At 34.5% G+C, this 26,991-nt stretch overlaps 1 protein-coding gene across 3 annotated transcripts in view; it reads left to right on the top strand.

Annotated features, from left to right (window-relative positions):
• The window catches only part of DPH6 (diphthamine biosynthesis 6), a 215,752-nt gene that overhangs the window by 1,041 nt on the left and 187,720 nt on the right, over positions 1–26,991 (top strand). For all 3 annotated transcript variants that reach the window (XM_059819671.1, XM_059819670.1, XM_059819669.1), the window contains exons 2-3: positions 3,185–3,279; positions 5,644–5,837. In XM_059819671.1, coding sequence (XP_059675654.1) covers positions 3,185–3,279; positions 5,644–5,837 — 289 coding nt within the window. The remainder of the gene's footprint in view (positions 1–3,184; positions 3,280–5,643; positions 5,838–26,991) is intronic.

The raw sequence follows: 26,991 nt of genomic DNA, 5'->3' as shown, positions 1-26,991 counted from the left end.
GGATAGGTGTGTTCTTTTCTTGAGAAATAATAGTTAATTAAAACACAACAAGCTAGGAAACCTCTAAATGGAAAAGGATTGTGCAGGATGTAAGCAGTGTATTTTTGGTTTTGGGTGCAGTAACTTTACTGAAGTCTTAACATTAAATGCATTAAATTTTCTCAGGCAATGTCTAATATGTTGAAATTGGGGTTTGGCCCCAACTGCAAATCGTTCCAAACATCATCCAAAGAGGAAAAAATACAGCGTTATCTACGTTTTTCAAATTCGCTTAAATACAGAGTAGGAAAATTAGCTTCAGTGCTTTTTCTTGTTTTATAGATAAGATTTCGTCTTCCAGGTTTGTTTATTTTGATATTCTCTAAGCAGAGGAATGTGTTAAAAGGCAGGATGAAATAAAATCCTAAAAACAGGTTTCTGACACAATTGCTATTTTAATGGGCAATTTTACAAGGATGGATTTAGTTTCACTAATAGTTTTAAGAAGAGTGTTAAAGAGACATCAAAGTGTCTGAAATCTTTGTAACAGAGCTAGCCTCAAAGATCAGAGGGAAAAAAAAGTATTTGAAAAGTGCTTCTTTTGAAAAGGTCGGGATTATATCTAAAACTGCTTTAACCTGTTTCTTTTTCTTCTAAAATGTTGACCGCACTTAAAGTTGATAGTCTTGCTTTAAGGTGGTATTTGTGGGGTAAACCCTGTATTGTGTTTTGTGCTAAATCATAGACATTTTAAAGCCAGTCTTCTGCCTGAAATATGATGGTTTTCAACTCTAATTCTTCTAGAATTTTCTTACTGTAAATGGTTACACTTGTCAGTAGAAGGGAATTTTGCTCACAAGTCTTTTGTAGACCTGTATCTTTATGGTTACCATATTTTTTTTTCTTCTGGTATTTTGTTTATTTATAAGCCTACCTGTTAACATACCTGCTACATTGTCAAAACTAACTCTGACTGTGGCCTGACTTCATACAGTTTTCTGCAAAAAGGCCTTGTGTTTTTTTTCTGTGATGAGAATTGAGAGCAGTTCCCAGGCTACATCACTACCTGCCTTCATCTCTCTTCTTAAAGCTTTTTTTTTTTGTTTGGTTTGTTTTGCTCTCTGTGGTTTTTTTGTTTTTTGTTACAATCTATTAGACAACATCCAGGCTGCGACTTGCTAAGTCCACCTTCCTCCCACAGCGTGGGCTGGCTGGCTTACATCAGTCTTAACGGTCATGTGTTTTACAGCTAGAGTAGAAGGCCTTGTAGGTAGGCACCATTTCATTTTGTTTCTTGGTATGTTTAGTTTTTAGGGCTATGGTAACAATAATATAGAAAATAAAAACCAGTACAGTAGCATGTGATCCAGTGAGCACTCTACAAATTTTGGTCAAGTAATTGGTGGTCAAATGTGGGAAATCTGAATGTAGCCTCCTTTTAATGTTCCTTTTTTTTTTTAATAAATTAATTGAAAACATTAATAGATTTATTCTAGTGTCTTTTTAATTTTTTTTTTTAATATTGAAATGCTGTAACAGCATAGGCAATTTTTTACTGTCATATAATTATTTTTCTGAAGTTGTGTTTGGAGTTGAAATCAGAACTAGTGGGAGGCTTTTATTTTTTAGAATGAAGTAATTCAGAAAGAAAAGAGCCTTTGTCTCATGATTCTGTTAAGCCTGAAATTTCACATTATGAAGTGAATACTATCTTATGTTTTCAAGCTATCAGGCAGAGTATCCAGAATTAATGAACATAAAATATTTTTTTTTGTCCATGTATAGGTTAGAAGAAAGTTGTAGGTATGCATGAGAATAATGTCAGGTAGAGATGGAAACTTGAATGAGGAATCTACTTCTTACCGTATTTATATTTACTTTTATAGCACTGAAACATAAGCAAATGCTTTACAAAAATCTGTTAAGTATGAAAGGATGCCATGTTATTTATACTATTTCTATGTTAGCTTTGAGTTACACAGCAAATTAAGGTCAGCATACAGAATTTTAGTATAGATAAAAGCAGAAATTGAGGGGAATAGCTGTATGGTTACATTCCTGTAATGCACTTTCAAGCTCTTGTGTAGAGGGCTAGATTTATGTTGGAAATGCTGAAGAAGTTTGTTAGTAATAGTGTGGTCACAAGGAGACTGACAGTCTGTTGTAGCAAGGACTGCTTGTACTATCTGTTCTCCTGTCCACATCTCTGACTCTAAGGCAAGATGCAGTTTTACAGAGCCGGTCTGGATCTTTGTTCCAGTTCCTGCTCTGGACCTGCGCTGTGGCATTTAAAGAAGCTGCACAGAATCTCCACCTACAGTTGTAGTTTGAAGGCTGTGAGTCTGAACGTGGATTTTGTAAGCAGCATATATTCTAGAGCACTGTTTATTTTTATTGTTAGACTGTAATATTTCTTTTGATATTAAAATACATGAAAAATACTGTATTTCAGTTACATCAGGAGAGCAGGATTCTTTCCTCACTGACAGTGGAAAAGGTTCCAGTAGATGTTCAAGGAATGTCAAAATTAATTGTATTCTCTGTGTTAGAGTATCATCTCTTGGCCTCAGAGAAGGATATACTTCTGGTTTTTTTTTCTAGGTTTTTTTTAATCAGCAGTAATTATTTTTATTTGCAGTTATATGCAGTAAGAAATTTGTGTGTTCAATACAGTGTCAACTGAACCTACTGCCCATAATAATTACAGGTTTTGAGAATGGGAAGTACGTTTAAAGTGTTGAAACTTTAGGCAAAGTATTCCATGAAAGATAAATGTTATTCCTAACATAACAGTCTTTAAATTTAAAAAGATTGCTAATGCTGGCAATTCTCTAGAGCAGATACTGGTGTTTTTTTAATCCAAGTTATCTAGTAATGAGTACAGAGTAATCTCTGGAGTAGAAGACAGTCCTTGTTATGAAGGGATTCCAGTGTAACTGGCTGTTCTTCATGGAACCTCTCAGATTAATAAGATGATACAGAACTGGTTATTTGCTTTATGGATACAGTATGTATACATCTATAGTAAACATTGTATGGTGAAATCATCCTTTTCCTACTGGCTAATATTTTACAACCTTTTTTTTATTTCAAAACTTTACAACCAGCTCTGATGATACTGATTTTTAAGTAGTTAGGCAAAAGTCATAAGGGGCTAAAACTTTTATCAGTAGTTTTAATTACCACTATTTTCTTTTTCCTACAGTGGTGGGAAGGACAGCTGTTATAATATGATGCAGTGTGTTGCTGCTGGGCATCAGATTGTTGCTCTAGCCAATTTAAGACCTGCCGAAAACACAGGTATGAAAGCTACATTTCTTACAGGAGATTTTATTTTTTTTATGTTAGGAACAATGAAGGCACAGCTGTGCCTGAATTAAGTTCCTTTATGTGTTTTTATATAGTTTTGCATATTGAAGGGCAATCTAGAAATCTTGAAAGAGGTAGAAAAAAGAAAATGCTACGGAGACATATTAAATGTGTTTTTACGCAAAAGAGGAAAAAACAGAAGAAGATGAAGATCAGTAAAAGAAAGTCTTACACGATTTGAAAAAAGGAGAATATGAATATTGGTGGTAAACAAAGGGATTGTGGGAGTTCAGTAGCACAGATTGTAAAAGGTGGTAGAGGATATCATCAAACAAAACAGTGTATTTCTAGAAATGCTTTAAGCTGGCATAAAGTATTCCAGTTGCCAAAAATATGCAGTTTTGCTGCTGCTCATTCGTTTTTAGCCTTGTGTATCTTTGTCCATTATTCCAGCCCAGCATTTGTGAATTGGATTGAGGAACTGATCTGGGTTAGAATTGACCTTGATGCACTTCTTTTTCCTGCCTCTTTCCTTCCTTTTAGCTTGGATCAGTTTTCTGATCAGTTCCTCACAGGCTGCACCTAGACTTATTTCTGTGAAAGAGAATGGGAGAAACTCAGGCAGTTTAAGTCAGTGGTGAGGTCAGAGGGTGAGCTGAGTACTTCTGTGTTGGACTAGAGCATAAATTGAACTTGAGGTGAGACTTGAAAAGGAAGTGAGTTGTTTCCCAGTTAGGGGAGAATGTTAAAGTATGTTAACATAGGTTAACTGTTCAACATACATTAAACAATTGAGTATGATACCTGGTAACTTTATGGTAGGAAGATACACAGAAAGTGAAGGAAAAAGGGAGCTGCCATCACAAATTAGTCACAGACAGAACTGGCAAATGCTAGGGAGTACAGGAACAATTTATTTTCTGGGTAGCTAGGACATAATCATCTCTAATCTTGTTGAAATATGTTGTCTTTAAACTAATTTATCCACATCAGAAATGTAGAATATTGTCATTAAAATCATAAAATGCTCTCTTTAAGTGTGTAGTTGGAAATTTTGTGGAAAGTTAATTGAGGTGCTTCAGGCAATAGCGGATTCTATGCCATTCATTTTATTTTATCTTGTACCACTGTTGCCTGGAGAGTCTCAATTAATAAAGAAACTCTGTATTCTGAACTGAATATTGGTTTAAAGACCTTGTCATATTCATGTATGTTGAAAAACACTGAGTTTTCTTTTAAATCAACTTTTCTGGTCTGGGTTGGTTAATTGTGATTATGGGTTTGGATTTGCCTATTTTGAGCAAACATGTATCTGTTATATGGCATCAAATGTGACGTGACCTAATTGTTACATCACAAATTAGTTATCTTGATCAATGTTATAGACCTTTCTCTTTGCAAGATGTGCTATATAGGTATACAGCAGAGATACTTGATGCATCTGTGTAAATTAAGAGAAGTTCCAGTATTAGAAATTAGCATTAAAATAGTGACCTGTATTAGCTTTTAATAAAGTGGAGATTTCACCAATAATGATGTATTGCTTTATCAATTTGTTTGAAATATTATCTGAAAGATTTTATATGTAGACTGTTTATCACATAGTTTGAGATTTAATTCAAATCCATGATGTCTGCGTTTTAGCTGTTTTTTTCTTACCTGCTAGTTAGTAACTGCTTGTAAGAAAATTCAGTTAAATTTTTCTCCTCGTTAAGGAAGTAACGGCTAAGACTTGATTTCATTTTGAGGTTAATTATTAAAAGCAGTGAAGGTAGAAAGGGCCTGGATATAACATTTCCTTTTCTTTTTGTGTATTAAGCAATGTCAAAACATTGTAGCGGTCTACTTTTATTCTACTTAAGCAGAAATAATCTCCTCTTCTTTCTTGATGATGGTAATAACAATTTTAACAGTAAAGTTTTTGGAAATTTGGCAACCTATTGCTTATTCTCAGTGTTGCAGTGCATTCCAAATTCCTTGCTCTAAGTATGTTGAAATGTTTCTGGGTTTGTGCCTCTGAACTGTGTTGCTATTAAAATTATCGTATGAACAGGAGCAGGATGGGACTGTTACGAGATTTTTGGCTGAAGCAGGGAGGAATACTAAAGAAGAAATAGACACCACAATTTCCAAATAGGCAGCGTGTTTGTGACAGATGTCTTCCTTTCCATACGTCTGTTGGGTGGAGAAATCTATTTTTTCTTCTTTCCATGTTTATAGGGGTATTGTCACCAAACATCTGTTTGTGAACTGAAAAATACTAACATTTAGATTTTCTCAGTGCTTTGTAGTATTGTGATTATCTGTAATTGTTGAAATAATGTACCTAATATGATTGTTTCTTAATTGTGGCAGGGCAGACTGATGAACTGGACAGCTACATGTATCAGACAGTTGGACACCATGCCATTGACCTATATGCTGATGCATTGGATTTGCCACTCTATCGTGGTTTCATAAAGGGTACCAGTGTAAATACTGGAAGAGTGTATACCACATGTCAGGAAGATGAGGTTGAGGACCTTTACCGCCTCATGAAACTTGTTAAGGTATGCTGAATGCAAAGAGTTAAATAATTGGGGACAATTATATTGCTTAACTTATATATGAATTTAAGTAAATTGTCCACTTAGGTATTTAAGGAAAGCTTTGAGAAAAAAATTTGAACACTTAAATGTTTTACTTCTATTCCTTAGTTCTTCCTGGCACTGTAAATATGTAGTGTAGCTTTATTCCTTTTTCCCCAATGTATATCGGACAAGTCAAAACCTTGTTCCTAATTAGTAAAAAGACCTGTAACTACAAAAAACACAATTGTAAAAATTATCTATAAATAAAATGTTTATGTAGTTTCATATTTGAAATAATGCATTGCTTGATTACTGGAATAAGAGATCTTTTGGGTTTTGTGCATTTATCAATATATGGAAAGTAATGTCTAGACGTTTCTATTTGTGTACACTTACACTCTGTAAACAAGAATCTGTTATTTGTTTGTATGTTGCAGATCATTTACAAAGTATTACAGAATATTTTACAATTATAGTTTTGATTCTGGTCACCCTGTAACTATATTCTAATATATCACATAATAGCAATAACATATATCAATCCTTTTTAGCTATAAAACCAATTAAAGGGAGATAATGAGCATATTTCCCAAAACACTTGAAATTTATTCTCTGTTCTTTTCCACAGTGTTTCATGTAGTACTTTATTTTCCACCAGAATTAAATCAGATCTCATTGAAATAAATAGAAAAACTCCCATTGACTCCAGAGGTTTTACACAAAGTTTGAGTGAACATGCTATGTCTATTCCAGTTAATTGTGTTGATGACTGCAGTGCACAGTACTAAAACAATATGATGTTCAGAAAATCATATTAATTGCTGTTTTAAAAAAAGTAAATACACATTTATATTTTATTGAACAAACTGATACACTACTTTCTGAAACTTCAGCTAAAGATATTTTAGTCCTCAGTTTAGGTATTGGATATTTTCTAGTCCCCTTTCTTCCATTGAAATGAGAATTGAGATTCATGAACCTAAAAGCTTCAGGCTTATTCTTTGCTCAGTTTAAAAAAATTAACTTGCAGATAAGATCTAAGAATGTGGTTTGAGTGCAGAGTGCTTTCTGGACCATGTTGAAGTCGAATGTTACATCTTCTAAACATTTTTGGCAGAGAAATCATGTTCTTGTAAAGTAAAACCAAGATCATACACCTGTGTTGGAACTTGAGACAATGAAACAGGAGAACAGTGCATGTAGGCTATATGGCTTCAAGTTGCACCGGGGGAGGTTTAGATTGGATATTGGGAAAAATTTCTTCACTGAAAGGGTTATCAGCCATTGGAACAGGCTGCCCAGGGAGGTGATTGAGTCACCATCCCTGGAGGTATTTAAAAGACATGGAGATGTGGTGCTTAGGGACATAGTTTACTGGTGGATTTGGCAGTGTCAGGTTTACGGTTGGACTTGTTGATCTTAAGGGTCTTTTCCAACATAAATGATTCTATGATTATGCTCTAGAGTGCTTCACAGAAGTTTTAAATGGAATGTGCATATCATGTAGTACAGGAATTGAAAGAAATATAGTACAGCAGTTTTAAATTATTTTTGAACCATGATAATTAGAAGGACTAGTATATGCTGTCTCTTAAAGCTGCATACTAACAGCTTTCTGCTGCTGGGTAAGATAATAAATTACTGATCAATTTAATTAAAAATGGGCAGATTAGTGGCAATTAAGATGACACTCCTTTTTCGATACTTACTGTCTTTGGAGAAATGGATGCCTGACATAAATTAATGCTGACGTTAAATCTTGACAACTTCTGCTTTGGACGTTTGTACATGATAATTATAACTATAGTTGAAAGAAATGTTACCAAGTTGTCTGAAACTAAATAACTATTTCTTTCTGGTATAGAAATATTAATTCCACTATATGATATTTTAAAGACATAAATATTAAAAATATAGTGCCTTTATATTAGACTTTGAATAACCATGCCTTTACAGTCAAACCTGTCTATGAAATTCTGATGCAAAAGTTCCAGAAGAAGTCTTGCATATTCTGATGAATAATTGCAAAATTATCGGGGGATGTAAACTACAGCAGCTTTAAGTCTCTGTTTTTTTTAGTTTTGAGAAAAAGACATGAAAATTTTTCTTTTGTGTGTTAACAGTAACTTCACAAGCTTTCTATTTTTATTTTTTCACATTTATTTATAACTGCAGTTTTGTAGCTTTACTAGGTAAGTCTTAATCACTGAGGGTTTTGCTTTAGGAATTTTCTTCCTCAGGTGTTAATAGTTTTAAACAGAGAGCTCAATTTGCATTCTGTTGAAGGGAGGAATTCTGCGGAAGCCTTGTCAAAACGCATCCTTGAGTGGACATAATTTCAAAACACTGGTCAAACTAACATAGCTCTGTTTTTCTGTCAAATGGTTTGGGCCCAAGAATACAGGAAAGGTGTGTCTAGATCAAAATCACATAGTGTGCCTGACTTTCAGTTTGTAAAGAATGCTTGTATTGCAAGTAAACTTGTGTTGCAAGTAATTGTATTCTTTAGTAAAAAATTAAAACACATTTGAAAAACTAGTGTGAATTCAAAAGTATTTGATGTTTTCAAAACAATGTTATAAGAACAAGATTTTTAAAAAGTTAAATATTCCCCTGCAGTGCTGGGAAACACAGGACAACAGTCCTGCTCTAGTTCATGGGACTCAGAAAGTGATATTGACTGCTGATGACTGTAAATGTGCTAATTTTATTGTCACAAACCCAGATGATTGATAGGTATGATGGCAATTTATATTTATTTTTCAGTTGCCTAATGCCCTGATCTGGATTCTGTATTCCATATATATTGTGAAACATATCAGAGTATTTATATGATGTCTAAATGTATCTTACTATGCAGTCCTCACCTGATAGTAGATAGTTGACTTCGTGAGACATGGAAATCCTGAACTGTAAGGAGTAATTTAATCTACTCTCCATGTTACTGAATAGGGATTACCAGTACCCTTGTTTGTCCACGTTTGTCACTTTGGAGCTTTTTCCAGCAAACCATGTAAGCACTAGGGTTTCTTAGTTATCTGAATTATCCTTCAGGGTTTTATCGTGGCACTGTCCTTGAAACCAGGAAATGTGTGGGAAAACTGTGTTTCTTTCCCTTTAGTGGTGGGAAAGACTGGAGCATGGAAGCATTTTTATGAAACTTTCCTACCACATACTCCTCAATATAGGCATATTTAACTGCTTTCTCCTCTTTTCAATGTAATTATGATCTTGTCCAAATAATACATTGATGTTTTATTCAAGCAAATACAGAAGTGGTGTTAGATGGGTTGAATGTTGGATTGTTTTCTGTATCTCATGGAACTGCGGCTAAACTTTTATTTAGAGCAGTGGTTGTAGCAGCTTCCAGACTATAATAACCAATGCAAGATGATTTATTTCAGTTCTGGGTTTCAGTAGACAGTTCTGTCTTCTTCCAAGTTTCTTGCCTTATTTCCTCTGCTCTGTGAAGGCTTTGCCTTTATTTGGTAAATTTCCATTGCTGGAGTAATTTGTAGAATTCTTGGACGTGATAAAAACATTTTTTCATCTAGCTGTTTTTTCATCTTATTCAATAACATTTTTCAGTACTTGAGTTTTTTGAAATTACTATTCAAAAAATTTTTGAAATTAGTATTTCAAAAGTTGATTCTATTTATAGTTTCTTTATAATACATTTCCCTGTGTTTATTATAAAGCATGCAAGTTGATTTTCAGTGCATTTTCAGTTCTAACATGTTATTTCTGTCAGAGTTCTTTTTGTGGTGCACTTTGTAGGTTCAGAACCTGCAAGCTTACAAAAAAACAAAGAGTACACTTCGAAGAAATTAATATATTGGATCTCAGGACTGAGGATTATTAATTATGATATCATCCATTGATCATCAGCTGAAAAATAAGAATTGCTGTTGGATATATTGGATGTCTGAAATATTTGAATAATAATAGCCTTTGTTTGTGGCAGTGTTTAATTTTATCAGTAACATGGAAGGGGGAAGAAAGAAAATTTGTTTTCTAAAATATTGTCACATTCTGGAGCACTGACTTAGAAGTCAGTCAGTCACTAAGAATAAGTAACATGGGTTTTAGTTATAGCAACAAAGAACTGATTAATACAGTGTAACTCCTGTATTTGATAGTTATTTTTTAACGACAGGATCATGATTATTGAAATGGTACCAGTCTGATGTTTACTGAAGACAGGAAGTATTCCTGTCTGAGAGTTAAAATTGCAATAACTGTTTAATTTTAGATGTTACTTAAGATGATATTTTGTCTCAGCCAAAGTACTTTGGCTGTGCAGGTTCAGGTGGAATAGAGGTAACTTAGGTCCTATTCAGTGAAACTCCGTAAGACTTGGAGTTCTTCAGGAAACAGTTCTTCAGAGCTTGAGATGAATGGATGAAATATAAGGTTATTCTGTGGCCTTTGGATAGGGACTAATTCCCTCACAGAACATAAAGCTTTCAGTTCATCATTATTGCTAATAGTCTTCCATGCTAAGGAAACAGTCTTCCTTTCACCCTTCTCCAGAATTTAGCTGCTGTGGCCAATGGGTAAAACAAGTCCTTGGATTCAGTCTGGTGACTGACTTTCTGTGGCTTTTGTACAGCCAAATGTCCAGATGCTCCCGTCAGGAAAAATACATGAATAAATGTAACGTAGTATTGTACTGCAGGCATTGCTTCACCGTCTTCACTGTTGTAAAATGTGTTTAAAAGAAACAGTAAAGTGTTTAGAAATAGTAATTTGGCTTTTAGGTGTCCATTTTACTTAGCTCTTGGTAGTCCCTGTGACTTCAGTGGTAGTATTTACATGATAAAGACTAATAATGTACTCTTAACTCCCACAAATAAGGTTTGCAGATTTTATTAGTTCTGGAATCCTGATTGACTTCAAGAATCTGTAATCTTAGGACCTCACCATGCTGTTCACCAAACTATTTTTGCAGTTTATAAGTTTGAACAAAGTAGATAGCTTCTCCCTCTCGCTGATGGAATGCAGAAAGTTCAGAAGTATGCAGAACAGTTCTGTTCTAGTCATTATTTCCCATGTTTTCAGTTAAAAGAAAATCCGACATCTTCCCTATTACTATTTTAATTATTTGTATATGTATGGGCTAATTCCTCAAAGGTATATTTCTCAACATTTTTGAAAAAGATTATAGGAAGAGGTATTTGTCTTTATGCTGAATTTCCAAAATAATCTGTTCTCTTAATTTTTTCCCCTATATTTTAAGATTATTGCAAATCAAGACTACTGTGCCCTTGATATTTTGGTAGATTAACCTTATGTATAATTCAGCAATTGAAACATAGAATTTATGTACAGCAAATGAAATTATAACATCAGTATTGAAAAAACATCCTAAAAAATCTTCATTGCCCAGTTAGGGGGAATAGTGATAGATAAAACAATGGAATTTGGTTTTTGGGCTGTCTACTACTCACGTTGATTAGATGAACATTTGGAGATCGTATCTCTTAGCACATTCCTTTTTCCCTTTAGACGTGAAAGTTAAATGTGAACTTTTAGAAATTGTATGAAATACCTACCTACACTGACAAGAAATAAATAACGGTGCTTCTTCATAAAGTAAGATTTTTTTTTTTTGAGACATTTACTGTGGTTTTTCATGTGGCATAGACTAATTTCCTCTACCTTTTATAATGACTAGATTTTTATCTGTGAGAATTTGAATTGTCCCTTTGCACTCATCATGTTCAATGATTTTTTTTTTTTAATTGACTTGTTATTTTTTCTTTTAATTAATTCTGGAGTGGAGCTCCGTAGCTTCCTCCAGCTAGGGGATGACCATTGTCATCAGCAGTGAATAAGAGTGTGAATTAAGGGAAGAGGGTAAGAAGTAATGACATAGTTGGCAGTGCTTTAAGCAGTGTAAAAATAATTATGTATCTTGTTCCATTCACAAGAGAGGGTTTGTTTAGGTTTTTTTTTTTTTGTTTGTTTGAATTTTAAAATGAGATGGGAACAAGGAAATTTTTTAATCAACAGGATGCCTGTCATTCTCCATGTCTCATCTGAACTATTCAGGAAGGGTCAATTTTTTTTCCAGAAGGGGATCTTGAGCAACGTCTTTGAGGTAGTTTCTTAGCGTGAGAAATGTTGAGCTTTATGTAAACAAAAAAGTCACTGTATTTCTCCCTGTTAGGTGCTTGGAGTTGTTTTCACTCACTCTCAGTCTCCTTGTGTTAATATTGAATAAGCAGAGACAGTCAGGCTGGTGGTGAAAGATGGTAAGCAAGCCCGAGGGCTTGTTCTGGTCAGCTTTAAACCTCTGATTGCCAGGTTTTCCTAATTTCCCATTTCCAGGGCATCTCTAGTGTGACCTTGACTGCTGAATATGATGTTCTGGGTTGCAAGATTCTCACATGCATTTGGAAGTGGGCAGCCAGGCATTGTTTACAGGACACTAAATGAACCGTGCACTCACAGCAACTTTGATAAACACACATTTCCTCCTTTTATCAGTGAGATTGCAGAATGTGAAGTATGAGTTTCCAGTTTTACTCATTCCCTTCAAACCTTTTCCTGTTTAAAAACTGAATCTCACTAATTGGATGATGATACATCCTTAGATTTTGTTTTGCTTTTTTGTTTTTGTTGTTTTGAATTCTAGTTACTGGTCACTGACACTTTATTTCAGTGCCTACCTTGACCAGGTTTGGCAGACTTTCAGATAAAAGCTTTCCATTTGTTCAGCACAGAAAAGGTTCATCCCTATCAATGTAAAGTGAATGCTAATTAACAGTAATGACTTCTAATCACTCTGCTTTTATACTCCTTTAGGAGCACTGCTATTATCCAATGTAGTTAAATGAAATGCTTGTATATGAATCAACAATGCTGTATTTCTTCTCGCAGCTATTGCTCATAATCAAACTTTGAATAAATTACGATAGTAAAATTGGTTTTAATGTAGCGTATTGCATGGGGAGAAAAGAACCTAAAATATCTTGTTAAATATCTTGAATATTTAGAGAGTTATCTACTAACATTTTGGCATTCGGTATTGTAGTTGAATGGAAAAATACATTAAGATGTTTAAGTCAATTTTGCAAATGTTATCAAAACTTTTTTCATGGTTTGAATTCTACTTAAGTGACATGCATAGACTCAACAGCCTCAGTAACAGCCCCATTTGGATCCATTTGTAGGAATGAACTACAACATTTCTGAGTTAAAATGCAGTTAAGTTTTACATAGAACAAGCATGTATCTTAACTTGAGAACTTCACCTGTTTTAGCCTAGTATCGCGGTGTATGTTTGGTAGGTTAATATGCATTTCTTTTATTAATACTGTGTATCTAACAAACTGTTAGTTTTGTTTACATGCATGCAACCTGCCTGCCTGCAATCATATACACATCAAAAGGAGTATAAAAGTAATACTAGTGAAATTTTATTAATACCTGGAAACAATAAGATGAAATTTTATTTTAGCAAAACTAGACTGCTAGAAACAATGCAAATAAAAACCAAGAGCTAAACAGATTACTAGACTGGTAGTTTGTTAAGCAATTTTAAAATAATTCTGATTTAGAAACAGAATTAACCTAAAGACAGAATATATACAAATTATATGAATTTTAAAATTTAATTTAAAATGAATTTTAGTGAACTTTTCCACTTAACAGGCACATACAGGGCCTGTTTGGAAGCCAAAGATGTCAAAACCTGGATGAAACCCATTTCTGACGTACACATTAGTTTTTTATTTTATTTATCTTTTATTAACAAGTTGCTTGAAACAATTACTTAAATCACTTAGAAGGAATTGCAGGTCTCAGTGTCTGTGAAGAAACTGGGGTCTTGCTTGGTAAATATATTTCTGTTGTCTAGTTTTGCAATTTAAAAAAAATAATTGGATTTTAATTTTCTGTGGCGGTTTCCTTTCATGTAGTACCTCTGTCTTTGCATGCTTAGAGACACAATTCTTCCACAGTTACCATCACAGTTCTTATGCATGTGGATGTGAGTGAGTATCCACAGGCACCGCCTGTGGTTTTGGTTTTGTTTGTTTTGTTCGTTCATTCACATAGCTGTAGACAATTTTCTGGTAGATGTTTTGTTAACTTGAGTATCTTCTCTGTTAACATCTATTCTTTGGTTTATTATGAAGTTATTGCCTAACTTAATTTGAAAATATCTTCCATGTAGCCTTTCCTTTTTAAATGCGAATTTGAGTCAATGTTCATAAAAGTCCTGTGTTTTTTGCTGTAGTCCTGTAAAACATGCTGCTTGCGGGTTTTGCCACCACATTGTTGAAAAAGAGCAACACCTTTCTTCTCTACAGTTTCATTTAAATAGATGGTACTATCCATATCTTATTTCAGTACTTTGGTTTCTTACTTGGCATCTTCATCACGCTTTTTAAGGCTAAAAATGAATAATGTAAAAAATGCATTATCTTATTCTGTGCTGAGGTAACTGGCTGCTTTATGTTATTTACACTTCTCATTAGGCAGCAGTAATATGTGTTTTAAAATTTATTAGTGTTTAATGAAATGTAATTGGGGTTAGTTCTAATAAAATACAATCAAGGACAGGCGAGCTTTCATAAATGAACAGTAAAGCATTTCTCAAATTTGTCTTCATAAATATTTTTATCTCTGAAGCTCATTCTTTGTAAAAATCATTTTGCTTTCTTATACGATTGCTAAGTTATTTAAGCTGACTTATTTAACACCCCCCCTTTGATATGAATGTCATACCTACAGCAATTGCATGGTTACGTTATTTTAAACTGGACACTTACTGTTTCTGATCGGTATATTTAAAGGTAATTCTTCTGGAAAGGCTGGGATTTAATTTGGTTTATATTGCACCAACATTACCATTTTCAAAATAGAAATGATTGATTTGTAACTGTCATTAAGAAAAGGAATAAAACAGGACTGGCCTTACAGTATGGAGATACTCTTTCTGTTGATAAATTCTGCCTGTGGAAGAATTGCATAACAGTCATCACTCATTTTCATATTGGTTATAAGTGGAATTCCAGTAATTGGTTGCTGTTTGCAAAGGATAAGGCAGCGCTATGGTTAGTTACCTTTTCCATGGAACGTACTACAAAGGAAAATGCCAAATGTGTGCACTGCAGTATTCCTATCAGCTTGACAGTATGTTATGTGAACTTTTTTTTCAGTCCATTTTCCTTCAGATATACAGCTTCAGTCTTTTTGCCTTATTATTGTTTTAGGTTTAGTGCATTTGCATGCTCTTCTAACTCCGGATTCTTTAGTTAGTTAGTTATTTTTCTGACAGTCTTCTGTTCTTGGGCCCTGTCGCCATTGTAACTCTTGATAACTGATACAACAGTGCCCTCTGTAGTTTCTCCCTGCATGGTTACTACCTACAGCTGGTTTTGAGCATTCAGGTAAAGAACAGGATGTTTAGACTTATTTTTAGCTCAAAAAAGCGCCCTTTTTTTCTTAAGGAAACATTCTGATTTTTCACTGACTGTTTTACGTGCGAGAAAGGGAACAAAAGAGACTGTTCTGAGTCATCTTTTAGGTTTATAAGCTCTCTTGTCATTATCTAGTGAAAATCTGGAATTTTATCAGGCATTCAGGGCAATCATTAAAACTGGATGGGATTTTCTGCATTGTGTAGGCTTTCCTGAAGTTTTTGTTTGAAGTGGAGCTTCAAAACAAAGTAATTTTAAACTTAATTCCTTTGTGCTTGCTGCTTCTCCTAAAGTAGGTCTTCCATGATCTGCCAGGGACTAAAGACATGCTTACCAGCAGAACACCTAAGCTTTATTAATGTTGTTTTAATTCACACAATGACTGAAGTAATTGTTGTTCATGAGCATTGATTTGTCTCCAAAACTCATTTACAATTTAGATTTCTGGTTTACCTCATTAAAGCTTAATACGCACATAACTTTTTATTCTGTGTTTTCTGTAGAACTTGTTGGATGGGTTCCGTATTGAACACACACATTCCCTGCATTCGCAGACATGCACATTCACACTCATATGCTGCCATTTAAATATTATAAACTACAATTAAAAAGTATGACCTTTTAAAAAATAAATGCTTTAACTGCAATTAGTTTCTTCTGTAACAGCATCATAAAAGTCACTCTGTGAAAAGTTAAATGCCTTTATTTTATGATGGGGAGTGTTAATGTATGTGTAGAACACACTCTTAATGCACTTCTGTGAAATGAAAATCGTAAGTCATTGCAGTAAATTATAGTTAATGATGTAACCATTGATAGCTATTCAAAACATTCCTGTATCTCTAATGATTTGTGTAAAACACATGACTGCCCACATGCCTGAGTTCATTTGGAATAGTAGATAGATAAACGCACCAGCTTTCTACTTCTGAAGACAGTTTTTTCTGTGTAACAAGTGATAAGAATTTTGGTGGAGTAAATAGTACATCACAAACCACTCCTTGCAGTATTTGAGATCTGGTAATAAATGATGAAGACTAAATTAAAATGGCCTTCTCTGATAAGAGGTGAGATTCTTCAGGAGTGTGGTGTGTAGAAGCTTTGATTTTTCTCAGCCTATTTTATGGGTAATCTCTAGCCTCTAGTCATATGATGTCTTTACTTTTTACCATGAGATTTTTATGTACTGAATTGTTGCTGGAGGAAGCAGCTGTTATGGCATAAGATGCACTGGCTAATCCAGAAAATAGCATATATATACTATCCATTAACATAAAACGATTACAGAAGTTAAAAAGGTGACCCATGTTTTTTGAGTAAAGCAACTATTATTCTACTGGCAGAAAAATAATGTTAAATTTGGTCAGAATTACTTGACTTCACTCTAAATGTGACTGAAACTCTGAGTCAAGCTTAATTCTTGTACTGATGGCATAATTATCGCTAATCTTAAATATTGAGGGGTTTTTTGTTTCATTTTTGTTAATGATCTTCTTCATGCGTATGTTTGGGGTTTTTTTAATGGTAAAAAAAGTTGGTGGGTTTTTTGTTTTTTTTGTTTTGTTTTGTTTTTTTACACAATATGGCCTTACAATTTTTAAAGTGACTTTGAAATTTTGCTTCATGAAGAAAGGGCAGAAATTGACTATTAGAAAAAGAGGTGATACAAATTTCTACTTTAAAGTAAATAGCTACTTTAGATATGATTTTAATCTTTTCAATGCAACTTCATCACAGTTAACTCTTTTTAGACAAATCTGTCATTTAGATCAGTGGGAATTTTGCTTAGAAAATGAAATCTTAATTAAAATAATATTTTAATGAAGAAGACAAATACAGGTGATTTGTTATAAGTGGTTGGCAATGGGAGAAGGATTTAATTCTAAACTGCAACCTTTGAGACAGATAAGATGCTGTCTGTTTGGAAATATGAATAAGGTGCATTTTCTTGCAATGAAACTAGCAAATTAAGGTTCAACATAATTAAAATAGTGATAAATGTAGATTACATTATTGGAGACAATGAATTACAGCTTTTCTGTCTACTGAGAGCTGACATAATTTACCAAGACTGGGCAAAAAAGTGACAGAGCAGCCACTGCAGGTGGTTATAGGAAATGTTCTGTTTAGTCCACGCGCTTTTCTCTTTTTAGTTAAAATGTCAATGATGATTTTACCCCATCCTACAATCATTACCGCCCCCCAAAATACCACACTTCTTTTCATCTAGTTGGATTATGTGATCCCTGTCTGAAGTATTTAATGAAGGAGAATATATGTTTAAGGTAAATCTGTAGTTGAAAATACTTGTTTTCAAATAACTTTCTTAAGAATGATCACTAAATAATTTTCAAATGTCCTTTCAAAAAATCTGAGCTGATGCAGGGTACTTAAGGGTATTACTGAAAGTCATCTTAATTTTAATTTCCACTATTTCTTTGCCTCCGAAATACCAAAAGATGTGGAGACTGAATGTTGACAGTGTCTTTTGTATAGAAAATAGTAAATATCTCCTCCAATTTACTTGATTAACAGTTGCCTATGCTATAACACTAGTTATAAGAAGAGAAATAAATACTGCAATCTACAGTGGAACATTGTTTGACATAACAAAAAGAAATACTGACTTTTCTCACTGGAGACATTTATAAGAATCTTTGTTTATGACCCCAGGGGGGTCTTCGTGATAAAGTTAAGTTTTGAGGCCTCCTTTTTTTTAGGATATTCTTTTAAAGACATTTTTTCTTTTACTTTTAAGACATTCTTTCTTTCTACGGGATTTGATCACATGAGAGAGAACCTTGATGGCATAGTATTTTTAAAGAAAAAAAATTAGCATTTAGGTTTTACTTGGTTACTTGATGGCCTGTCTGTTTTTATAACTATAGGAAGTATAGATAATATTTTCAAAATGACTGTGAAGTGTTAGTAGATACTGAGGAGTTAGGGACTAAAAACAAACAAACACTCTTCCTTTGAAGTATTTTCTTACGGGCCTGTTTGTTCTACATTCCTTAGGCATCTTGTTTTGCTGTCTTCTGTGTTATCCACAGCCCTCCATTTGTTTTCTTTTCTTCTGCTTACACAGTGACTCGATAAGTTGTACTGCATACTATATTTGATGCTTTTTGGTCTTTTATTTGTAATGTACTTTTGGCATCCAAAACAGCGATACCACTATATTTCAGGGAGGCACAATTTATTACAGAATATGTAATCCAGGTAGGTGCATTAAACTACCTGGCATAGTTTTGTCTTCTTGGCTTTCTTCGTCTTCTGTGTTCCCCGGTCAATGTACCAGCACAAAGTAAGGATTAATGCGTATAGGCATATAATATTTTGTAGAACTTGAGTTTAACCTGTAATGTTTGTGATTTTACCGAGCTAGCTAACTGTTGATTTATAATTGTTTGGTTTAATTTATTAGTCTTTCCCATTCATGTAGTCGTTTTTCATTCTGCTGCAGTTTGTTTTATAAAGTCCAGTAATTCTTTTTCTTTCACATTCCTTAACTTTCTTTAAACCTCTACAGATTTCCAGTAATTTTGATGTTTTTGTGCTATAATAACATTTTTTGCCACCTTTAGGATTATCCTTATCCTTTAGAGACCAGTCCTGTGTTCTTCGGGAACCTCTGTCAGTCATTATTTATTACCCACTTGTCATTGTGACTTATTCATTGCTTACATCACCATTCTCAAAAGTATTGCTTTACAGAAATGGTGAACGGTGCTATGAAGGAAAGATCAATAAAAGCTTTCAAAGGAAGATTTACCTTGAGACTTAGATCTTCTTTTTAATACTAAATTTGTGCTATTAGTTATGAGATGGTTTTAATATTTTGACATTAAATACCCTGTTTCTCAAAATGGAAAGATGCTATTCCATTAACTAACTTTAGTGGAGCAGCATGACTTCGGCAGTTAAGTTGCATAACATCTAATTTTCCAATTTTCAATACTTAATGGCTTTTCCTGAATGCTTATTGTCTGAACTGAAAATACATAGTTTCATTCCCTAAGAAAAAAGTGATAAATCATTTGTATAATAAACATTTGAAAAACTTTTTCTGAATTTTTGTGATACTGTCGTGTGTAACTGCACAAAGAGAGGAGAGCTCTTGTTTGAAATCTTCATCAGTTGCAAAAAAAAATTCTCCTTATCCACATGCCTATTTTAATTGCTTTGAGAGCTTGATGACCCATGCTGTCTTTCCAGAGCATTCAATTCCTTGTGATATGTTGACTATTGACACCTTTTGAAAGGTGGTTGCTCCAGAAAGCTATGTGAGTATATAATACTAAATTTATTGTATTAGTTGCAAATTCAGACGTCTGAGAATTTAAAAATGGCGAATGTATAGTTTCATGCTCTCCTTTGTATTATCTTGTACTTCAAATAAGCTGGAAAAGTGGATTGTAATCATATTATAGTAAAGATTATATCACAAAACTCACTAGAAGGAAACTTAAACAAAAAAACTTGCATGGGTATGTGATGTTTCCTAATTTTTTATTTCTTGATTCTGCAACATTAATTTTTTCCAGTATTTTTGAAGCGAAGATAAAAAGATCTAAAACATATGTGTGCATGCACACACACTTTGGACCAGACACATGAGTAAGCTGGGAACCTAGAGCCTGCTTTGCAGTAGAAACTTCTGCAGCATGAAATGAGGGACTGCCATGTCTAGTTGGCAGTCTGTTGCTATTTCATAGGTAGGAAACAGGTTTCATGGGCTAGATTTTTGTATTCATGAGATGATTGGGGGTTTCATTGTGAATTTTTGTTCAGTCGATTCGTTTGTTCTTTTACCTTATAGTTGCTGCTCCATCAGTTGGTAGGTATTCTTAGTGCTGTGTTATTATTAGGTGCTCCTGATACGGTTATATCAGTGTCATTCCAGCTTTGGAATATTCATGTTCTCAGTAATTATTTTGCCAGGCTGTCAGAATTTTGGCTGCCAGAATATTCCTGAGAAATACAAGCTAAAGAGAGTTGCCATGTTATATAATAATGTGTATAGTGCATTATAGAATAGGGACTACTCTTTCCTTGGTCATTGCTGCAGTAGAAATGCAAAATAAGATACTTAAGTGTTTTCAGAGATGCGTGTAGCCTTCTCCAGTGTTGAAGTGTGCATTAGGCAGTGCTTTAGTGTCATGTACTGTATGTTAGAAGACTATTAGAGTAGCCTGCTCTATTGCTTCTCTTTTCTGTATCAGTAGTTAACCTTCTTCAAACTTAAGCATGAAGTCAAATTTGCGAAAACATAGGAAGTCTTTCAGGTGTTAGACTTTCTGTATTTTGATCAAAACAATATATCATGTTAAGAAAAAAAAAATCCTTAAATCTATCTGCTGGTTTTGGCTGGGGTAGAGTTAATTTTCTTCATAGTAGCTAGTATGGGGCTATGTTTTGGATTTGTGCTGAAAACAGTGTTGATAATTCAGGGGTGTTTTAGTTATTGCTGAGCAGTCCTTACACTGTGGCCCTTAGTTGCCAGATGGGGTTAAACCACGACAATCTATAAGAAATTCAGAAGCAGGAGGATCCTTGCTTCCAGGCTTGTTTTCAGTCAGTGGTCTGGCATGCTGTTTTGTAGCAAGTGTTGTTCAGCTCCTTCTAGTTTCTGGGAAGTTTCCTTTCAATCACTTTTGAAGTCTGTCAGTATTTTTCCCCTGCTCCATTTAGCAATCTCTGAGCATGTATTTGTGGTATACTTAGAGGAGAGTACGATTGCAACCTGTTGGTAAAATACTGTAGCTAAAGAAATGAGGAGTAAACTATGTTTAAGTGATTTATGCTAAGATTGCATAAGAAAGTGTTTTTTCTCCCCCTACTTCCCATTCTCTCATTCAGCTAACGTGCACTTTTCTGATAAGGTGGCAGTCAGGTTTTCAGTTTTTATACATACAGTATGCCTTTGGTTGCATTTTTTTTAGAAGTATATTTAGAAACTTCCATTGAAGAATTGAGACCTCCCCATATAGAAGTTTTTCTCAAAGTTGATCATTTGGTTTTAAGTTGTCATGATTCCTTTTGAGTGGAAAGTATTAGCATTTACAGTCTCCCCTTTGAACTGAAACCACATAGAATCCATCCAGGTTTAGTTTTCGCTCGAAGCCTTTTGTTGTTTCTTCCTTGTTCAGAAGATGTTTTGTCCATACTTAATTAGAATGAAAGTTTTCACTTCCTTAATTATGCAATTGTGTCTTCACGAGGCAATGGTCATCTAATGCTTAACTTCTTATTTCAGTAAAGTGTAGAACTCATCCTTCTCTTTGGTCACTTGTTGGTTTGTTTCAGTAGTTGTCACGTTTGCAGGATGTTGCATTCTTGTTGGTGTGTACATTTAAAACATACAAAGTACATTCAACCTAATTTGTTAATTGTATCTTGCTAACAACTCGTGACTGACACCACACTTGCAAGTCTCATGTTATTTCAGTACTTCACATGAAAAATAGGTTTGGGATCCTTGATTTCTTCCTCCCAAGCATATAATCGCAGTGAAACTGTATGATAATATAATACACAGTATGAACAGGAGACACTGGTTTAAAAACATTGAGACCATGAAGACGTCTCAGTTTAAAAACTGACATATCTCAATAAAACAGTAGCAGTTCATGTTGAAAGCCTGAATATTTTGCTTCTGTTAAATGGGACAAAAGTACTTGTGGGAAGGCCACACTTATTTTCTTCTTTGTAATGAGTAAGAAAGCTCAATAGTGGGCAGCCCATTGTGCAAAATGTCTGCTCTGAGAACTGGAAGGGGACTGAAACCTTAATGAATGTGAATGGCCCTGAACTTCCACCGTCTGTAAACATTTCTAATGTCCTTGTCCATATCTGACTGATTTTTATTTTTTTTTAAACTGTCTTTTTTTGTCACACAGCCAGTTTGTGTTGGACTAGACTCAGAGACTGTTCCTTGGCTGGTAGATTCTTTGATGAACAAAATACTCTGCTCTTAATAAAAAGCTGTTTTCCTTTTCCTCTTATCTTGTTACTACAGTCCACAGTCACTTATGCCAAGGCCACAGGTCATGATAAGTACATATTTGCAATTTTAGATGTCTCAGTCCTCTGAAATTTCAATTTCTGTGTAAAAAAAAAAAAAAAACCTTGGTAAATAATTGTAGCACCTTGATTAGAGAAGAGGCATATGATTGAGAACCTGCAGTATAAAATTAATGCATATACCTTTCAACAATAAAGCATTCTGGAGATGCTTTTTTTGTTTGGGCAACAAACAGTTTGTGAAGTTCTGATTCAAGGAATACCATCTTCTAAATTTAAATAGTCAGGTTGTTCTTAATCTCAGAGAATACCATAACAATCTGCCTGCAGTTGAAGAGTGAGTGAGGAGGGATGATAAAGGAAGACATGCATTCTTTTCTTTGTGATGCAGTTACCTGCTGGCAATATCAGAAAATTTAAAGTTCAGCTTGCTTTGATACACATTTTTAAAGACGTGGAAACTGGATTGTACAAGGAAAAGGCTGTTGACTTTAAGCAGAGAACGTACCAAAGGGATCTTTGATGCTGTACATAAGTGATTTTATCTTTCTTGCTATCAATTTCATATTAAAGCAGCACATACAGTAATACTTCTCTTCAATAAAATGTTATTTGGATTGTACTGTAAGTCTAAACTAATGTTTTGCATTTTATTAAATCTCACTCAAAAAAAAAGATAAAAGAGCTGAACAGAGGAACAGTGATCAAATGTGTAACTTAACCTTCTTTGCATTTTCTTTGATTTTTTTTTTTTTTAATGTTTACTCATGGCTAGGATGGGTTATAGGAATGGAAAAAACTAAGAAATGTTGGAGCTTAAAAAAAAAAGCTCACGTTGACGGATATTGGCATTTGGAAGAAGAGGAGAAAAGGTATCTTAATCTTTCCTTCCTTCTTGCTCAGCAACTTAACCCTACATCACCTGTTCTTCTTTGCTTTTGGAATAGGTTCAGGGTCAATTTATTTGACAGTTGTCTCTCTGGCAGCATTCCTGATTATTCTTTGCAATGTTTTCTTGCCTACACTTTTCCATTATATTATTTTTCTGCATACTTTTCTCTATTTTTACTCTCAAATTCCTCTCCTTACTTTGTCTGTCTATTGCTAAACATAAGCCTGCATTAAATCTTGGTATCACCCCAGCAAGCTGCATTTTTTCTTATTCTCTAAAACACTGCTAACCTGCCAACCTGTCTCTCTCATTCACCATATGCCTTCATTTTCGTGTACCCTTTCTGGCAGTCTCATGATGACTAAGGGTATGTCTTCCTTTGGGAAGGAAAGCCTCACTTTCACCCAATTGGAAGAAATAGAAAGTAATTTTCTTCTCCCCCATGTTCAGACACACATTTGCTTTCAGATTTTAAGGGGGCATAATGGCTACCACTCTGAGAGCAACCTGAGACTACAGCCCTGTGGACAGTATGAGATGTCAGAACTTCACAATATTAAAAAAAAATTTCAGATTTATGCAAGCTAATAAAATAAAGCAGGGTGGAGCAGATTTTATAATAAAATCAAAAGATTTTGGAATTTTGTAACAAATTTTTTTATGCTAAGCTTTAGAGAAGGGTGTTTTTTCTGTAATTTTTTCATCATTATTCCATTACAAAAAAACAATATGAAAGTTTTACCTTTCTATATATTTCTCTTTTGATTTTGCTTTTTATGTGCTGATATTTTTTGGTTTTATCTTTTGCCTTTTCTTTGGCACTTTCTCATCTGCCTTTCCTTTCTGTTTCTTCCAGTCTCTTTCTGAATATCCTTCTTTTCAGTTTCTTCCTCAAGGCAGATCTTCAAGCCATCCTTTCTTTCTGCTACCTAAATACCCTCTATCTTGGAGAAATAAACTTCCAATTATCCTTCCTAAAGGTGTGGTGTTCTTGTCAGCGCGGGGTGGGGCAGTGTTGCTTGCATATGTTGGCATTTCATGAAGGTTTTGCACTTACAGCTTTACCTGGATTTAAAGCAAGTTAGACTTTATGCGAATCTGATGTTTTAGGACCTCGTTCGTACTTGTCTTGATCCTGGTATAAAAATATCGTATTTAATTTCAGAAACATCAAGCCTGTGTAAAATGGGAAATGTGGACCAGATTTGCCTAGAATACTCATGCAAGAATAGATGGTCTCCACTGGCAATTTTTTAGTGCAAAAGGTTAATGAAGTTTTCAGGTTTTGGCCATCCATTTCTATAGAAAGTACCTTACTAGGGCCTTATTGTGAAGCTGATTTGCTGACTGAAATGCAGAATCTCCATTTTGTAGGAAAAAGATTTCCAGAGGTTTTTGGTGAGAATCTGGAGGAAAATCAGATACTGAAATTTCCTGAGAGACAAACAAAGAGAGAAGAACTGAAATTTTTCTTTCTTCCTAAACTTGAACAGCTGGTTCTCTTGAGAAGACAGCTTTGGGTGTTTTCTGCTATTTTTTTCAGGATCCCATCTGTAGGCTGGACAGGGCAAATCCATGTTGTCAGGCTGGGTATTTTAAGGAAGTGTTTTAAGGTAATGTTGATTTTAAGTAGCTGAGGAAGCCTGCTGGAGGTGGGTGGCAAAAATGTGGTGATGAATTGCACATTTTAAAATTCTTCTTGCATTTATTCTTAAGTGTTTACATCACAACTCTTTTTCCCGTTTCTTACTAGTAACATATTACCGTTATACAACCTGATGACGCCTCTGATTGCATATTGTCAGTTATAGTAGAGTGTATACATTCATTATTAGACTGGGAAGGCAGTGGATCAGGCATAAACTGTACACTAAGCTAAGAACCTATCCACTGTTAGAGTAATCAAAAGGAAGAGGGGATTCCTTCCCGTGCACATCAAAACTGCTGGAACAGACAGACAAAGTACTCTGTTCCCTGCTGTCACAGAAGGAGCAGTACAAGTCCTTCCCAGAGAGGCTGGGGATGTTAATCCCTGGCCAGACTTGCCACTGTCATTAAAAGTAGAGCTCAGGATGCTCTTGGACTAGGAGTCAAGGGGAGCCTTTAATTGCCTGGTCAGTTTGCAAAGGAGTTGGCTTTTGTTGGGTAAAGCCAGATAGTGAAGTCAGGAGACAAAGGTAAATCCTTTCCAAATGTCTGAATAAGAGGTGTGCTGAGGAACCCTCTTAAAAGAAAACACTCCTTTTCAGAGGCTTGTGAGACGATTTGGGGTTGTTTTTTTTGGTTGGGGGGGGGGGGGGGGGAAGGAAGTTATCTATAGCTTCTGTGAATCTGCCTTAAATTAACAGTGGACATTGCCTATTACTGAAGATTTCTTTAGTAATCTGCTCAGAGTAGGAAGTCTTTATGACAGGAATTTGATACCTTAAAAATACTGCATTTTAATGGACAGGTAATGCCATTAAGCTCTCAGCTAACACATAAAGCACAATGAAATAGATGAGAATGGAATCTAGTGTTTGCAAGTGTCTTACAGCCTGATCTTTAGCTATTGGACTTGGTGCGGAAATTACCAAATGGTATTTTGTGGCCTCTATCATTCCAGTTGATTAGATTGCAGAATGGTCCCTTTCTGACATGGAATATCTAAAAATCTTTGTAACAAAAGCAGTAAAGAAAGTAGGAGTTCTGCTGAGAGCTTTTGTTGAGTAAGCACCTTTTCCATAATAGCAAGAAATTTTAAAGTTTGTTATTTATTCAGTATTATAAATTATATTTATTAGAAACAAAATTATATACCATCAGAAGGTATTGAAAACGCAGGTCAGACTAAGAAAAAAGCAGAGACATCTCATGCCTATATATTGTTGAAGCTTGGTTTTCTTTAAGTACCTTTTTATTTCATTTCTATGCAAGACAAGACAAGGCTGCATCAGAGATGAAAAAAAAAAGAAAAAAGAAACAACATTCAGTCATGTCAGTTAGTGGTTGCCTACATTGCAATTTATTTAGGTTTCCCTTAAAGTAGAATTCAGACTGAGTTTCAAAGTCTCAGCAGAAGTTGCAAAGTATTGCTTAGCTGTCATTGTTCCAGGCATGTACACTTCATGCAAGGCAAGTCATTAGGAGTTGGAGCATTTGCTTTGAAATAGATTTTCTGGTTAAACTTAGAAGTGAACATAGTTTAAAAGCAGTAGGCCCATCACTTTTAATTTGACTTAGTTTGCTGAACTCTTTTATAATGGATTAATATCTATTTTTATATTTTATTTTCTAAGGTGTGTTTAGTGGTTACATTATTAACCACCATGTCTAACTACGTTTAGTTTTATACTTAATAATTGTCTTTTGGAGTTTGTTTCCTTATGCATCGGGGATAACTGCAGTATCTGCTGTCTTAGAAGAATTTTCTTAAGCACCTATTTAATCTTTCTAATAGGACACTTGCAAAAAATCTTTTAGGCAAAGTAGTTAGAAGAATCTATGGATGAGAATCCTCTTTCAATGGAAAATGGATTTTTATTATTACTTTTTTACCTGCTGAGATTTGATTTCTAGTGTGATTGACCGTGATACTGAATGCAAAATCAACTCAAATTTTTCTTTTTGAAGCCTTTACAATGCATGTCGTTAAGTGGGGTTCCTCTTGGGGCGGGGCGGGGGAGCGCAGGGGTGGTGGCTATAGTGCTCCTCCAAACTGTTACCACCTGTTACCAATCTTGCTAAGCTTCTCTTCTTCTAACATTGAAAATATGGAAGTTTTCATTAGAAAATGGTGATAAGT

Source organism: Gavia stellata, chromosome 7 (assembly GCF_030936135.1).
Source record: "Gavia stellata isolate bGavSte3 chromosome 7, bGavSte3.hap2, whole genome shotgun sequence".
Taxonomy (NCBI): Eukaryota; Metazoa; Chordata; class Aves; order Gaviiformes; family Gaviidae; genus Gavia; species Gavia stellata.
Note: the sequence above shows the minus strand (reverse complement) of the source record. Positions and strands in the feature narration are given on the sequence as shown.